Source organism: Barbus barbus, assembly GCF_936440315.1.
Source record: "Barbus barbus genome assembly, chromosome: 35".
NCBI lineage: Eukaryota > Metazoa > Chordata > Actinopteri > Cypriniformes > Cyprinidae > Barbus > Barbus barbus.
In genome coordinates this window covers 23,501,809-23,517,061 of record NC_136763.1, presented here as the reverse complement: position 1 = coordinate 23,517,061, position 15,253 = coordinate 23,501,809, and the positions used below count along the sequence as shown (strand labels likewise).

Below are 15,253 nucleotides of genomic sequence, written 5' to 3'. Positions count from 1 at the left end.
CTCAGAGACATCATGGCGAGAGAGAGAGAGAGAAAGAGAGGAGAGGGGATGGCGGGGTTATGCCTGGTTTTCGCAGCCCCTGCGCCCGAATTTATAAACACAGAGCTATAAAAGGCCTCTCACGCCACCAGAGCACTGACTGATCTGATGAGACGAGAGGAAGTAAGGACGCTCAGCAGAGGGAGTGGTAACCTAGCAAAGCAGTCACTATACTCCTAAAGCTCCTTGTTCCTGTCGGTCCCATGGGTTTCCTCTGCTTCGAAAAGAGCTTTTCCTGAACAAACCCCCCCATCCCTAAATCATCACCACTAGCCAAGCAGAAGACCCTCAACTCCACTCTGGGATGCTGGAGAAAGCTGAATGCGTGTGTTCGTATTTGTGTGTGTGTGCGTCTTGAACTCCGATTGAACCAGATTAAATATTTAAGGTGCAGATGGAACTGTCTGCATGATGCAAACGTGTCACAGTACAAGGGTGTTTTAACGTCACTCACACGCACTAATGGTTCCCGACCGTTCATTAGCTCAGTGTCCTGGTTTTCATGGATCTTATATGCCTGCTGCCCCAGAGCTGAGAAACATCTTTTCCACCGGTTGTGGCTGTCCTGCCTGAGCCAGTGTTTGGCTGATGAATGTGCGAACATCTCTCAGTATCTGTGCCCGCATTTTCCACCAAGTTTTCACTGACTTGAGAGCCATATGATGATGTTACAAACTATATTACTTTATAAACTGTTTACAAAAAAAACAATAAAAAAAAATAAATTAAGAAATTAGGTATTTTTTGCCAAATGTTGAGATCTTACTTGGAGCTTTATTGCATCACAAGCTGCTTTTGATGCAACAGTCATAATAAAATTCATAGCAGTTAATTCAGACATACTATATTTGTAAATTAAATTATTTTAGAACGAAAAACTAACAGAACAAACCAAAACCAACACAAAAGTATAAATGAACAGGATGTCTATGTTGCTATGTCCGACAAGCCATGGCACGCTCATGCCACACATCATGCTCTCATGATAGTGAAAAATACATAGAGAAAACTGACAACACGCCGACAGACAAGACAGAGCAGGTAACTTCGGGTATGAAACAAAGTCTCTGCTTTCAAATTTTGTCATTTTTTAAGAAATTCAAACAATAAATACCGTTTTGTGGCTCTTTAATGTATCGTGACAGATCACTGAAGCACCTCAGTTCAAGCGGCACTGGAACCAATAATCTCTTCTTCTTTACTAGTTATAACATTAAATAAACTTGAATGAAAATCAGAAGGTATCTTGTTTCAACCACAGAAAGAAGTCAATACACACCATTTTTTCAAGTTCATGTCCACCTATGTTAATCTACTCTCCGGTCTGGTTTGTTTGACGGACAACAATGGCAGATTCTGCATTATGATTGGTCAGATTGCCTGTCAATCAAACTCCCTGCAAAGGGTCAATTGGTCGCGAATGCTGAGCCCTTGGATGCAAGTTCAACACGAGTCATGGTAAAAGAGCTCAGGGGCTTGTAAAATGAACTAAAATTGCATTTCACATTTGCTTAATACTATTGGTTAGGTTTAGGGTAGGTGGTATGCTATTTTCCAAAAGAAAATGTAGCACCGCTCACTGGAGATTGCATTTCTGAACTGCTGCAAATACAGTACGTGCAAGAATCAAATAAAATGAATTAGAAAAAAAGTTGCCAGATTCACACTTTAGATTAAAACTGAACACATGCATTTTTAGTGCCACTCACTGGACGTTTCAGCTTGAATGTGTCACAAAACACACAAGCATCAGCCTAATATTTTGCAAAAATGCTGAGACAGATGTTGTTTGAGACAAATGTCAAACCAATGTTTATGGCTCAGAATTGACTTTTCTGCGGTGGAAAATGGTGGAAAATGCTTATAAGACACTGGCTCAGTGACCCTATTGGTAGAAAAAGGAACTAGATTAGCTGTGAAATTCACGGAGCTCTACATCACTGCAGCATCGTGCATGAGGACGCTGAAAATAGATGTAGAATAATGAGAACCACAATGGGCTTCAACTAATTGAACAGGATCACGCCATTCTTTCCCGCTGCACGGCGAAATGGGTGAAACTCTGAATAATGAGACTCGCTCTGGCTCTCTCATTGACAAGGACAAAGACAATCTGCTGAGAATCAAGGGTTAGAGGTTGGGGGAAACCTTGGTCTCGCGTTCCCCTGAGAGGCTCTGGTCTTTGTGCTTTATCTAGCATTGTCAAGCAGCCTGAGGACTAAGAGTCCTGCTTGCTGTCCGAGCAGTGCACGCAACAATAAATCAGCTTCATAAAGGGTCACAAGCTTCTTGCCGCTGATGACTGGAACACGTATTCGGATTATCAGCAACACCGCAAACACATACATCAAGCCTCATCCAGTGCTGCAGCAGAATAAATGAGCAGATCTCAGGGTTTATAGGACTTCCTCCAAGCGCGGCTGCAAAAATGTGCATTGTTTGGAGTAACTAGCGGCCTGTCAGCTTCTTTAAAATCAGTTTGACTTGTCGAGAACAGTGATATGTTTTAACTCCATTTATAACTATTCAACAGCTTTTGGTAACACTTTATTTCGATAGTCCACATTAGACATTCTAACTGTAAGTAACTTTCCAACTACATGTCAACTAGCAGTCATTAGAGTATTAGTAGACTGTCTGCTAAATATCTTCTAACACTTTATTTTGATGGGTCCACAACATACAACATACTGACTATGAGAAACTTTGCAAGTATATGTCAACTTATTCTACTAACCCTAAACCTACCCTAACAGTCTACTCTGAGAGTTAGTAGACATGTAGTTGCGAATTAATGAGCATTAGTTGACATGTAGTTACAAAGTTACTTATAGTTAGTAGAATGTCTAAAGTAGATTTATGAAATAAAGTGTAACCAAGATTTTAGATAATCCTTTATAAATATTACGCATTCTGGTTTTATGACCTGAGAGCATACATCAAATATCTAACTAGTCAATGTTAATTGGTAATAAAAAATATTGATAAAATTACAATTAAATGTCTAGAATCACAGCAAATCACATTTTCTGTTGTCAAGTAAATTCCATTGTAAATGTAACACACATTTTTATTATATTAGCCTTGGTTGACTGCTACATTTCAATGTTCACATGAGTAATTACATTTTTAAAAATCTGAAATTTTGATTGATTTTATTGATGACCTCTTTTATATTATCTTATATAATTTTATATTAGCTCTATAGTTATGTGAAGGATTCCATTCAATGGAAATGTTTAATTTCATTATGTTTTGTATTATTTAAATAACGCTGGATTATTTTATAGCATTTGATTACTAAAAGCAGATGTAGATGTTTCAATCTTCTCATCTACAATTGTTTCAGGCCACTTCTCTAATTACGTTCTATATTTTATTGCGGCACAAACCAGTGTTTGAACCATCTGCGTGTCTTTAAATCTGTTTTCAACTAAACCCTAAAAGTCTTTCCAATAAACAGAGCTTCCATCACTGTTCACCCCGGCAGGGAGATCACCTGGTCTGTTTATATAATCATATAAGGATATAATAAAGTCAACCCTCCACAAACATCTCTACTTGTCCTTCCATTTTCAGGAAGACGATTTGTTTTTTCATCCAGAGATTAGAGGGCAAACAAACAGCCAGACAGATGTGAACAACACCTGCTAGTCTTTCCACTACGCAGACTGTCTCTATCTTTGTCTCTATCAGGCCTACTTCCTCTTAACCTCCCCAATCTAGTCCAAGGCTCTAATCTCTTATTCGCAAATAACAGCATGCTTAAATTGCAGCCGTGTCAATCCGGTGTGCCTTATGACCGGCATCTCAGGGCAAACAAACTCTGCAGTGTCATCAGCTACCTCTTTAAAAGGTTGAACCATGGCAATATATGTTTTTGATTTGTATTATTTGACATTGCCGTTTCTTCGGGTCTCGACCCCGTAGCTTGAAAGCGCCCTGCTGAGTATCATTTGAGGATAATGTTGTGCTCTAATGCCATGTTGAAAAAACCACATCGTATCAAAACGATCCCCGAGAAAGAAAAAAAAAGCCTTAAGAGCAGCATTTCCGAACCTCTCCGCAGGCTGCATTGACTGGGTCTGCCGAGACTGAACTGATCTAAGCAGAAATCGATGGGCTGCAATCTGTTGAATAAGACTGAAGAAACAAAGGCTGCTCAATGTTTTTGCACGGGAGGATTTTGTCAATTACTCTTTAAAGTCTGAGACACAGTCTTGCCCTGCACAGAAACATTCTCCTTCTTGTTCTTTCACCTGACCAATGTATTCAGCACTCAATATCACACGCTCACGTACATGCCATATACAATCTTAAGCTACGTGAAGGTCAGAAGATACTGAACGCACCATAATAATGAAGGTGACGGGTCCGATGAAACTCCAGATGAAGTGATTGTCCATCCTGAGCCAACATCTGCAAAGACGACATATTCACAATAAAATAAATGCAACATGGCAGTTTATAGATAACATGTCTAAGCCATTCTAACACTTTAGACAAAAACAAGAGTTTTACAGAAACATGTTCTTTAACAAATGGTGCTTGCACACACTTTCTAGATAAAACACTGGCCCACCGGGTGAAAATTGGAGGGCTGATCAACTATCAAGCGAGGTTCTCTTTTAACTTGTAGCTTGTGAGGTGAAGTGAATGACATGAGCACTATTTATTAGTATCTCTTGATATTCTCATATTCTCACCCTCATGTTGTTCCAAACCTGTATGAATTTCTTTCTTCCACTGAACACAAAAGACGATATTTTGAAGAATGTGGGTAACCAAACAGTTACTGGTTGCCATTTACTTCCATGGTAGTGTATATAAGAACTGTTTGGTTCCCAACAGTCTTCAAAAAAATCTCTTTTGTGTTCAACAGAAGAAAGAAATTCATACAAATTTGGAACAATATAAGGGTAAGTAAATGATGATAAAATTGACATTTTTGTGTAAACTATCCCTTTAAGCTAAACATTTAAAATCACAGAGAACACTACAGCCTCCAGGCTCACTGCATCCCGCACACCAATATTTTAAAGATTCATAAAAGATGAATTTGTGGCTGGTCATCTGAGATTTCAGTATGGAGATAAAAGTTAGTATCATGATATTTTGGTAGTATTACAGCACACCGTGAGTGTATATTAGCACCATTCGTTATTTGCTTTTGGCATCTGATAAAGCGTTTGGACCAGGAAAGTCAGTCTTAACAAGTAGATACTTGCATCATGGCGTGAACTGCGTTCTGACACATTTTGGCATGCAATTACATTTGAATTTGAGTAGTTTTTGTTTGAATTCTGCATCAAGTATGAGAAATTGTATTAGAGATGCTTGCCTTTGCAAACAGCACCAATAAATATACACACTAAGGACGGTATCTGTTACTGAGCAGACTCATGTGGGTTACATTACAATGTTTTATATGGGTTGATTCCGCATTCGTTTAATAAACGCTGCTCAAAGACAGTAATTTCCTGTAACAGATCCAGTTTCTCTAGAGTGTGACTTCCAGTGGGAAACACTGATCATATAAATTGTCAATTGCTCTAAGAAACCGTACAAACATCGGACAAAAATGCAATGCTACAAGCATCACTTTCATTCCAATATAAACATATCTGAAGCAATGCACTGTGCTTCATATTAAGAGACAGTGATGTGGCAGACAGGGCCGATACACTACCACCTGTTTATGTGTTATAAGGAGCAACCCAAGAGCCCATGCAGGGCTGAAGCACTGCCATTAATCTGCGTAAAAGCCTCTTTCTCATGCGGCCCTCGTCTCCGTTAGAGAGCATTTACAAACAACAGGTCACTAGAGACTCTTTGAACAAAAGACACTAACGCATACAGCCCTGCCTGGAAACCACATTTTGTACTGTAAGGCATCCTCCGAAGACTTTCTGTGTGTGTGGTACCTATGGAAGGTCAGATTGTGGTATGCTCAGCATTGTATTTAAAAAAAATAAATAAATACAAAAACAAAGAAATGCTTGCTTACGCTTTCTTGGTCCCGTAGCTTCTGTAGTCTACAGCAGCCGAAACACCCACGACCACAGCAGGGAGGAGGTATCCCGCCATGTAGAAATACCTCCTGCGTGAATATTCGCTCTCGAAGACATCCACCAGCATCAGATAGAGCTGAACCCCTTCCAAACACATCCATGCGAAAGATGCTAGAAAAAAGTAATGCAGGATTCCTGCAATTATGGAGCAGGCCATCTGTGGGACAGACACAAGGGTCAAAGCTTGAAAATCTACTGTAGTATAAAATGTACATTATTTATGTCATTTTATTTTATTTTTATTTACGTTTACTAACTTTTATGAACTTTTAGAACATTTTCAACAAAGTTTTGATTCGATAGACCTTTTTATTTTTTTAATTCTATGGTATTTCTTTTAGCAATTTAATTTAATTACTTAAATTACTTAAATTACTTACTAGCAATTAAATTGTCTTTTTACATTTTTTTTCATTATTACTAAGCAAGGACAGTTAAACAACATTTTGACATTGACATTATCTAGCTTGATTTCAATTTAAACGTGTTCAGTGTAAAAGGTTAAAATATGTTCATGTGAAATTCATTTTATTTTAAAAATTATACACAAAAATGTGCCAAATTACTGATTCTCTCTGATTGAATGTTGTAAACACGTCCCTAGACATTCCCATAAGACTAGCTGAAAACATCCCATTCATTCAAGGTAACATACCAAGAAAAAAATAAAATATATTTATGTTTTTTTTTTTTTTTTTTTTTACTTTTATAACAGCTTTTCAAGAAAAGTTTTGATTTAATGGCTTTAAAATGTCAGGTAGTATAACTATGCAGTACATAGCCAAGTGTATGTGGACCCCCTTCTAATTAATGGCTTTGGCTGGGCCTCTTAATTCCAGTGAAGACAAATCTTAATGCTTCAGCATAAAACGACAGTCTAGAGAATTGTGTGCTTCCAACTTTTCTGGCAACAGTTTGGACAGGGCCTTTTCTGTTCCAGCATGATAATGCCTCTTGTGTACAAAGTGAGGTCTGTAAAGAAATGGTTTTACTGGTGTGGAAGAACTTGACTGGCCCACACAAAGCCCAGACCTGAACCCCACTGAACACATTTGGAATAAAATGGAACAATGAGCCAGGCCTCATCTCTGATGCCATTGTGTCTGAATGAGAGAAAATCCCCACTGCCATATTCCAGCAAAAAGTATAAAGCCGGACCTTAGGATTTTTTTTTTCATATTAGTAGTAGTCAAAAAATTTATAAGAGTTTTCACAAAGAGTTTCAGTAATATAATGATGGCAAATGTAAAAACGTATAAAAAAATTAAAAAAACGATTACACGTTAATTTGAAATGAATTTCTTCAAATAAATTCTGGACAAAAATTGTCAAGATTTTGACTCACAAATATTCCGTAAGCCTAAAAAACTATAATCATGTGTCAAAATGCTGCTGGAATTCACTGGAACTCCCTTCAAAAATGTGTCTTGGATGTTGTGGACTCGTCTCTAGATATTTCCATGAGACTCGCTGAATACATCACATCCATTCAAGGTAACGTTACCCTGGGCTCCGTCATGTCGATTCCGATGAGGAAGATGAGCTCAGCGATGAAAAGGTTTATGCACAGGTTCTTGTGGATTGTGTTCCTGTCACTCTGCAGTCCACGGAAGAAACAGAAGGTGAAGATACTCATGGCCAGACAGATGAGGGATACCACGATACCCACACGACTGATGACGCTCAACAACAGCTCCTGGATTTTATCTGCACCCTGAGAAACAAACAAATAGAGACGGAGGGATAAAAAAAAAAAGAATTTAGGAAAAGGTCACATTTAACAACTAAGTAAATTATAGAGGGTTTTGCAATATAGAATATGCAACACATTTCCAGGAACGAGTACATTTTTCTGTCCAAATTGAAAACTAACATTTAGCAAAACACAGCACTTTTGCCAATTAGATAAAATTTGATGTTCATTAGACAGTTATGTGTTTGTTTTTCCCACTGGTGGCACAGAAAGTTATTCAGTTTAATAACAGTTTTTGCTTAAAGAAACTTTTGCTAATATAGCAAGTAGACAAACTCTAAAACAGGCTGATTTGCAGCCGTCTGCAATCCAGTGAGTTATCAGCTGGTAGCGTTTTGCTAAGAGAAGCAGATGAGTGTTGGCGGTGTCTATTATAACAGCTGGGTTTCACAGTAACGCACGGACAAAAGCTTAAATATTTATGACGATCGCATCTTACCAGCAGCTCTCGATGAGCCATGAGCACCGCAAAGTTGGTGAGATGACTACAGGAGCAGGTGGTGTGACTTTTATTGGCGTGGATGAGTTTGCAGCCCTGAGTGGACCAGTATCCCATCATAGTTCTCTCGGAGTAGTTCCAAAAAGAGCAGTTGGAGTTATAGTAATGTTGCATCTGTAATCGACAAGAGGAGACAGAAACATTCCTCATGAGTGAGCAGATGATAATGAATTGATATTTAGCAGCTGTCCATCTGATAATGGCGCCTGCGTATGAACGCTGGGGGAACGGCATCCTAATTCATTCCGACTGTTGCCGTTCATTCTTTCGCAAATGACACGCTGGCCATATCAAACACTCTTTTGAATGCGCAGTGTGTGTTCTCACATAAACGACTAAAGAATCTAATAAGGTTAAATGAGTGCGAAATCTAGCATGGGACCATTGATTATATGAGGTGCTAACAGGGGGCAGAATGGTTTGAAGGCATGTCTGTGGAAATCACACAATTACTTTGATAGAGAGCAAAAATCAAGCCGAGTCTCCTCTGGGAGTGCTCCTGACACTTTAAAAGAGAGCGAGATGATAATTGGTCCTCTGGTAATTTCATCCTGCATTGTATAGCTAATCTGGGAGTTAATTTTCCACTCCAAAAAAAGGAAATTGCATCATTTACATCCTAATGTCGACAAACAAATTAGTTTTCATTAAGAATTTGGTCTAGGCTGGTAATAATCATTGGTTCAGACTTTGTTAATTTCATGTTCGATGGCTTAAATAAACCCCTCTGTGACCTTGTAGGGTGTTTGAATTGAGACTGCTTTTATTTTTTTTCTTCGCTGTCTTGCTTTGCCATCCCGCTGCTTTTACGATCCCTTTGTTTGTTTATTGCTTGCACTCACGTCGATGTGCTCCAGGGTGAAAATCACAGGCTCCGATATAAATACACGACTGGATTCTTTGTTTATTGAGGCGGCAATGACGTCAGAATTCACAGCCACGGAGAGGTTGCGTCCGTTAGCCTCCTGGCCGAGCTTCATCGTCACATTCTCTGTGCTTAGAAACTGCCCCAGGTTCTTATAAAGGGCAAAAACCAACTTGGCAACACCTGCGAAGAGAAAACGGCACAACTTACTTCTCATTAAACTCTATTATATCAGTGAGTCTGTCAAGAAACCCAAGTCTGGATTTTATTTTACCTTATAGTTAATAGAGGAAAAGATGAATTTACGTTTTGTACAATTAAAAGTAAGTCTATTAAGAGTAGGATTTTGAAATGTGACAAAAATGGGAAAAATGAGTATAGTTTTAATCATCCTTAATTTGACTTCACCCATGTACGTCAGATAACATGATCATCCCATAAATAAATGTATATACCCCACAAAAGTTTCTAACTTCAGTATATAGATCTTTTTTCCCAAGTGACCCTGCAGCAGACCCAGTTATGTTTGTCGAAAACAACATATGCTCACATCAATGTTCAGATCTTTTTCTGACCATGAGAGCATTTCTATCTCCATAGTGACAGGAACAATTGGATATTATATGTTCTTATTCTCACTGGAATTGATACTAATGACCGTATATGGGTGAGTTCGCACGTGGGCTGGAACCTACCATTACGACTGTTGAGTTTCACCGTATTGGAAGACAATTGGATAGAAATACCACTCCTGCTGCTCTGGGGAAACCTGAAATCTTGAACCTGCCCATCTGTGCTAAGCACGTAAACATCCAGAACTGTGGAGAGAAATCAGATGTTTCACGATGTTAGTTCACCAAGTAGAAACAGAGAAAGAAAAAAAGAAATAAGGTGGGAATTCACTTACAATGAATTGCGGTTTATTTGCACGCATATCTAGCGTTGTTCAGTTCACTACAGGAATTATGCAAATCAGTTAGCGGTGAAAACGCACCCACAAAATCTGTGCCGAACGCAATTTGCATAACATTATTCTGAAGTTTTAAGTGCTAGGCTGTAGCAGATGTAGCAGACCACAGCGTTATGGCTTACTTTACTAGTAGTTTTTAAAAAATGCATAAAGTGCGTTTTTCTACACTTCTGTAATAATCTTCTGTCATAAATTACATTTTTCACCTGTAAATAAGTTTTCTAAATAAGGGCAATGTATAATAAGCCTTATTTACATCGAAAAGAGATATGCTTCCACAAAACAACAATATTCAACAAATGTTTAACGAATTCATAACCTGTTAGGCCAAAAATCAAGTGTTGATTCATGGGTTTCTGGACTTTGTATTATCAACATTATGCAAAATATAAAAGTGTATACAGGAAAGTATATATATTAGGCCCTGTAACTGGTCAAAATTTCTTTTAATCACGTTTTTGCCTTCACTTCATTTTTAAAAGGTCCTGCGGTGTGGCAAATGAATGGAGTAGAAATATTCCATGTAGAGTCTCAATTAATATGTGGTCATAAAAGCTGCATGCATAACAGTACGAAAAGAATTAGGAAAAATGCTGTTTAAAATAGTATAAGACGGAGTTAGCATGCCACACTGCAGGACATCTCAACTCCCAAAAAGTATTTTATGTCAACCAGCCATGTGTTAGTGGACACTGTTATTATAATTTCACAGCTGAAGCATATTTGCAAACTCAAACTGATCAGCTGCAAAATAAGCTGTTTACGTTGTCACTTCTATTAGTTTTGCGCATCGCTCGTACTCACTTATATTACTGGCTGGTACTTTCACGATGGCCGGTTCCATTAAATTGTCAGCAAGGACAAAGGCTCCTTCCTCCAGGGTGTCCAGTAACATAGTTGCGGCGTGCGTCTGCTCCGTGGTATTCATATCTCGCCACGATTTCAGAGCCTCCGGTCTGAGGAGGTTGTCGACTGTATCCACGATAGCCTGCAGCCCAATGAGACGCGTGTGTCAGCACTAACCACTGTAGTAAGGTCAAATGTCAAAGTCTTGACTTTATCAGCAGCTGTCTGCCCGTGCCCAAATGAAAGCAAACATGCACACTTTGTTTTAAGTCGTTATCAGGTGACACACATAAAACAGGCTGCAGAAATTAGCCTGACATGCTCTGTCTGTCTCAAGAGTACAGTATTGAATGTCAAAGGCTCTTCAAGCACGTAAACGGACACATATGAGGTAAAGAAAGACAGCCGGTCGTGACGCCTTATAAATGCAAAGATAAAGACACCATTGTTCTGTGTCGTCAGAACTGAAGGCATCTCTAGGTCTTGATTATTTGATGCACAAAACTGAAATGGAAAAAAATAGCCACCTGTTAACACTGTCAGAGAATTTTCAAAAATGCTGTAGGTTTCTACAAAGGGATGTTGCGTTTGAGATTAACTCTAAAATCCTATTTCTAACAATGCACATTTTGGACTCTCATACTATTTAATCAGAGCTTCTGCGCACACACACACCACCACCAGACTAAAATATCGATTCATACATGTCGCCTCTTTTGATAATTATTGTTCATCTGATTGGTTTTGCAGCTTTGACTCATACAAGCTCTAATTCCCTACATTTTTATGGTCATTTTTACTACTCGCAATGCTAAATCGTTTTTGCTCCTACACACCAACAAATATTAAAAGATGATATATGCATCTTCACAGTCTAGGGTTTCACATTCGCTAATTTATTTTACACTGATTTGCCTTTCAGAAACAGAATCCTGCCTTTCATGTGATCTCTGCATAATCTCTCCTGTCATACTTAAATTTTTCATTTTTGCTAGGTCTAAGTAAATCTTTTAGCAGTTGAAAAAGCTGTGGAAAAACCAATGTAGCAATAAATTTCAAGCACCATAAATTGACATGTACCCTTTGCAACCAATAAGAACATGCACCGCCAACCTGCAACTCAAGCACACGTCAACAGATATTAACACATGACTTTAACAATAAAGAAACTGAAAAAAGAAATCCTCCAACAAACACATAAAAGGTATGAACTGGCCATAAAAATTGCAGCCACACAATTTCCAATCCACTGAATTATTGAACCTCCGGGAATGAGGACACAGGCGGAATGAAATGCTGTGGTGACAGTGAGAATGAAAGGACACAGGACCATGCTGAGAAACAATAGCAGAAGAGAAAGTACAGAAACAAGTGAAGAGCATAGTTGCGTAGCACAGATATACCTTCATATACGCCCTGCACGTCCTTTCTCGTTTTTGAAGCTTTTTCATTTGAGAGAGGACACACACAAGAACAAAAACAGACCAAAGAAAGACAGTTAGAAAGGTTGATGGTGTACTAATGGGTTCTCAAATCCACAAGCACTTCAGAAACACAGTATAGCAGTTGGGTCTGCTATGATGAAATCATGTAACGGATGAATGTAGGGGTGTACAGAGTGGCCTTGCTTTCAGAACAACAAATTTAGTCTGGTGATTTCAAAACCCTCAGGTGCTCTTTCAAGTAAAAATAGAATCAGTAGCTCATTAACATCTGAAATATGCAAATCAAACATATGCAAAACAATATCCATACGCAGACTGTCTAAATCAATGTGTGGTTTACCTCTATAGGATTGGGATTAGGCTTGGGGATTGGAGCTGGAAACTGAACTAAAGGTTGGAAATTAGGTGTAAAGGCAAGGTTTAGGAATAATGGTTAAGATAAAGATTTAGGATTTGAGATTGGAGATCAAATTTGGGGATAAAATTTAGGTTTATAAATTGTGAGTAACACACAGATTAACAAATTCAAAACAATATGCTGACAGAAACTGTCTAAATCAATGCGCCGTTTATCTCTAGGATCAAGATCATGGTTCGTGATTTATGATCGGAGCTGGAAGCTGAACTAGGAGAAAGGATTGGAGTTGGATAGCGCTGGAGACTGGGTGTACAGGTGAGGTTAGGTTAGATGGTAAAGATTTAATGTAGGAAACTCGGCACTGGGTTAGAGTTTAAGGTTCCAGGTTAAATGAAGGATTTTGGGGTCAGGGTTTAGAATTTGTGATTTGGGATAAAAGTTGGGGTATAATTGTGATTCCAAATCAATGGCTGTCCAAATCAAAGTGAAGCTTTACTTCTACAGGATCTGGATTGTGAGTTTGTACTAGGGGAAGGAGTAGGGTTGGGATTTTGAAGTGAAAAGTAAAGTTTAGTGTTAGTATTGTAGGTAACACTTTAATATAGGGACCAATTCTCACTATTAACTAGCATGCCTATTATTAACATATTGGCTATTTATTAGTTCTTATCACGGGCGCAGATGGGATTTTTTAACTGGGGGGGGACCAAGCTGTCAGCAGTCCAGTTGTCGGGGGGGGTTGGGGTGCCCGAGGTGCCCGAAGTGTGAATATAGCTTCATAGTACTGGCTTAGTACTGCTGCTCCATAGTATAAACAGAGTATTACAATACTCTTCTCTCTATCAGTACAAGATATGCCCCCTTACTGCTGATTGGCTACACGTGTTTTGGGACTCGGTCAGATACTGCGGTCAAAAGCGTTTTTCAAAAATGGCTTAGCGCATGTGGCCTGGCCGCCACTACTAATGTACATAGCAGAAACCCTGATTTATCCTCCGTATACTGATGTTGCCTTTTGTAGAGACTGTGAGGGGGACGGATCGGGTCACTATGAATCTGGGGGGGTCATGTCCCCCCCGTCCCTAGTGCCATCTGCGCGCCTGGTTCTTATAAAGCAATATTCTGCATGACCAAATTCTACATCCCTAATGCTACCCAATACTTAAATTTAACAACTACCTTACTAACTATTAATAAGCAGCAAATTGGGAGTTTATTGAGGCAAAATTCTTAATTAATGGTTTGTCAGTGGCGAGAATTGGACCTTAAAATAAACTGTGACCATATTTGTTAAGTTGATGTTAGTGTTGGAGATAAGATTTATCATAGGAAAGAGGCTGGGGTAAGGGGTAAAGGTTAAAATCAGAAATAGGGTTTAAGGCCATTGCTCACTGAAGGATTGTGGGGTCAAGATAAATACATGTTTTATTTACAATTTAAAGTTTGGTATTACGGTTTAGAGTAATAGCTTATTGTTTAAACTAAGGATGTTGATCCAGGAACATGTTGTGTTCATGTAAATTACACTGGCTGATGTCCATGTGGCTTAATGAGACAAATGCCTTTCTTGCTGCAGTGCATTGGGGGATCCAGACTCTTTGCAATCAGGCCTGTGTGCCTTCAGTCCCTACCACTGGCCTGTAACTATGAAATTGATTTGAAAGAAAGGCTTCACTCTTAGTGAGTACAGCCTGTGCTCCAGCCATTTGATATTCACCCACTTCTTTGACTTTAATGAATGAAACACACAAAACGCCATTCAGACAACACAATAGCCAGTAGAGAGGTCTCAAACGCTTTGCATATGCCTTCCATGCTCCCTGACTTAAAGGGATAGTTCACCCAAAAATGAAGATTCTGTCATCATTTACGCACCCTCATGTGGTTCCAAACAATATTGTAAAAGTAAAACGTATGAATCAAACTGTTTAATCCAAGCCTTCTGAAGGAACAAGCTCAATTTTATGATGAACAGATTTAATTTAGACTTTTAGTCACATTTAAACACTGATCAACTTGAATGCATAAATACATAGATCACATATATATATATATAAACAGAAGCTCAAACATCCTTGCTTGATGTGCAAGAACCAATGAAGTTTGTTCTTGTATGTGAAGCAAGTTGAGCTACCTTTATCCAATATTTGATGTACTCTTTTTATATTCATTGAGCAGTGTTTACATTTGAATAAAAGCCTAAATTACATCTGGTCAAGATAATGTGTCTACTACTCAAATCATACTTTTACAATGTCAAACTTTTTGAAGCTTCAAAGTTTAGCTTGAATGGACTTTCAATGGAAGCACAGAATTCTCTCAGCTAGCATTAAAAATATATGTATTTGTACACAAAAGTCTTATGGGATTCATGAGTGAATGATGACATAATTCTAAATTTGGTTGA

General features: G+C 38.6%; 1 protein-coding gene across 1 annotated transcript in view; it reads right to left on the bottom strand.

The window, feature by feature from the left end:
* The window catches only part of LOC306855279 (adhesion G protein-coupled receptor L2-like), a 100,232-nt gene that overhangs the window by 17,092 nt on the left and 67,887 nt on the right, over window positions 1-15,253 (bottom strand). The window contains exons 9-16 of the mRNA XM_079393849.1: window positions 12,447-12,485; window positions 11,002-11,185; window positions 9,923-10,045; window positions 9,205-9,410; window positions 8,303-8,476; window positions 7,615-7,824; window positions 6,047-6,267; window positions 4,392-4,458 (exon numbers count right to left, since the gene is read on the bottom strand). Coding sequence (XP_079249975.1) covers window positions 4,392-4,458; window positions 6,047-6,267; window positions 7,615-7,824; window positions 8,303-8,476; window positions 9,205-9,410; window positions 9,923-10,045; window positions 11,002-11,185; window positions 12,447-12,485 — 1,224 coding nt within the window. The remainder of the gene's footprint in view (window positions 1-4,391; window positions 4,459-6,046; window positions 6,268-7,614; window positions 7,825-8,302; window positions 8,477-9,204; window positions 9,411-9,922; window positions 10,046-11,001; window positions 11,186-12,446; window positions 12,486-15,253) is intronic.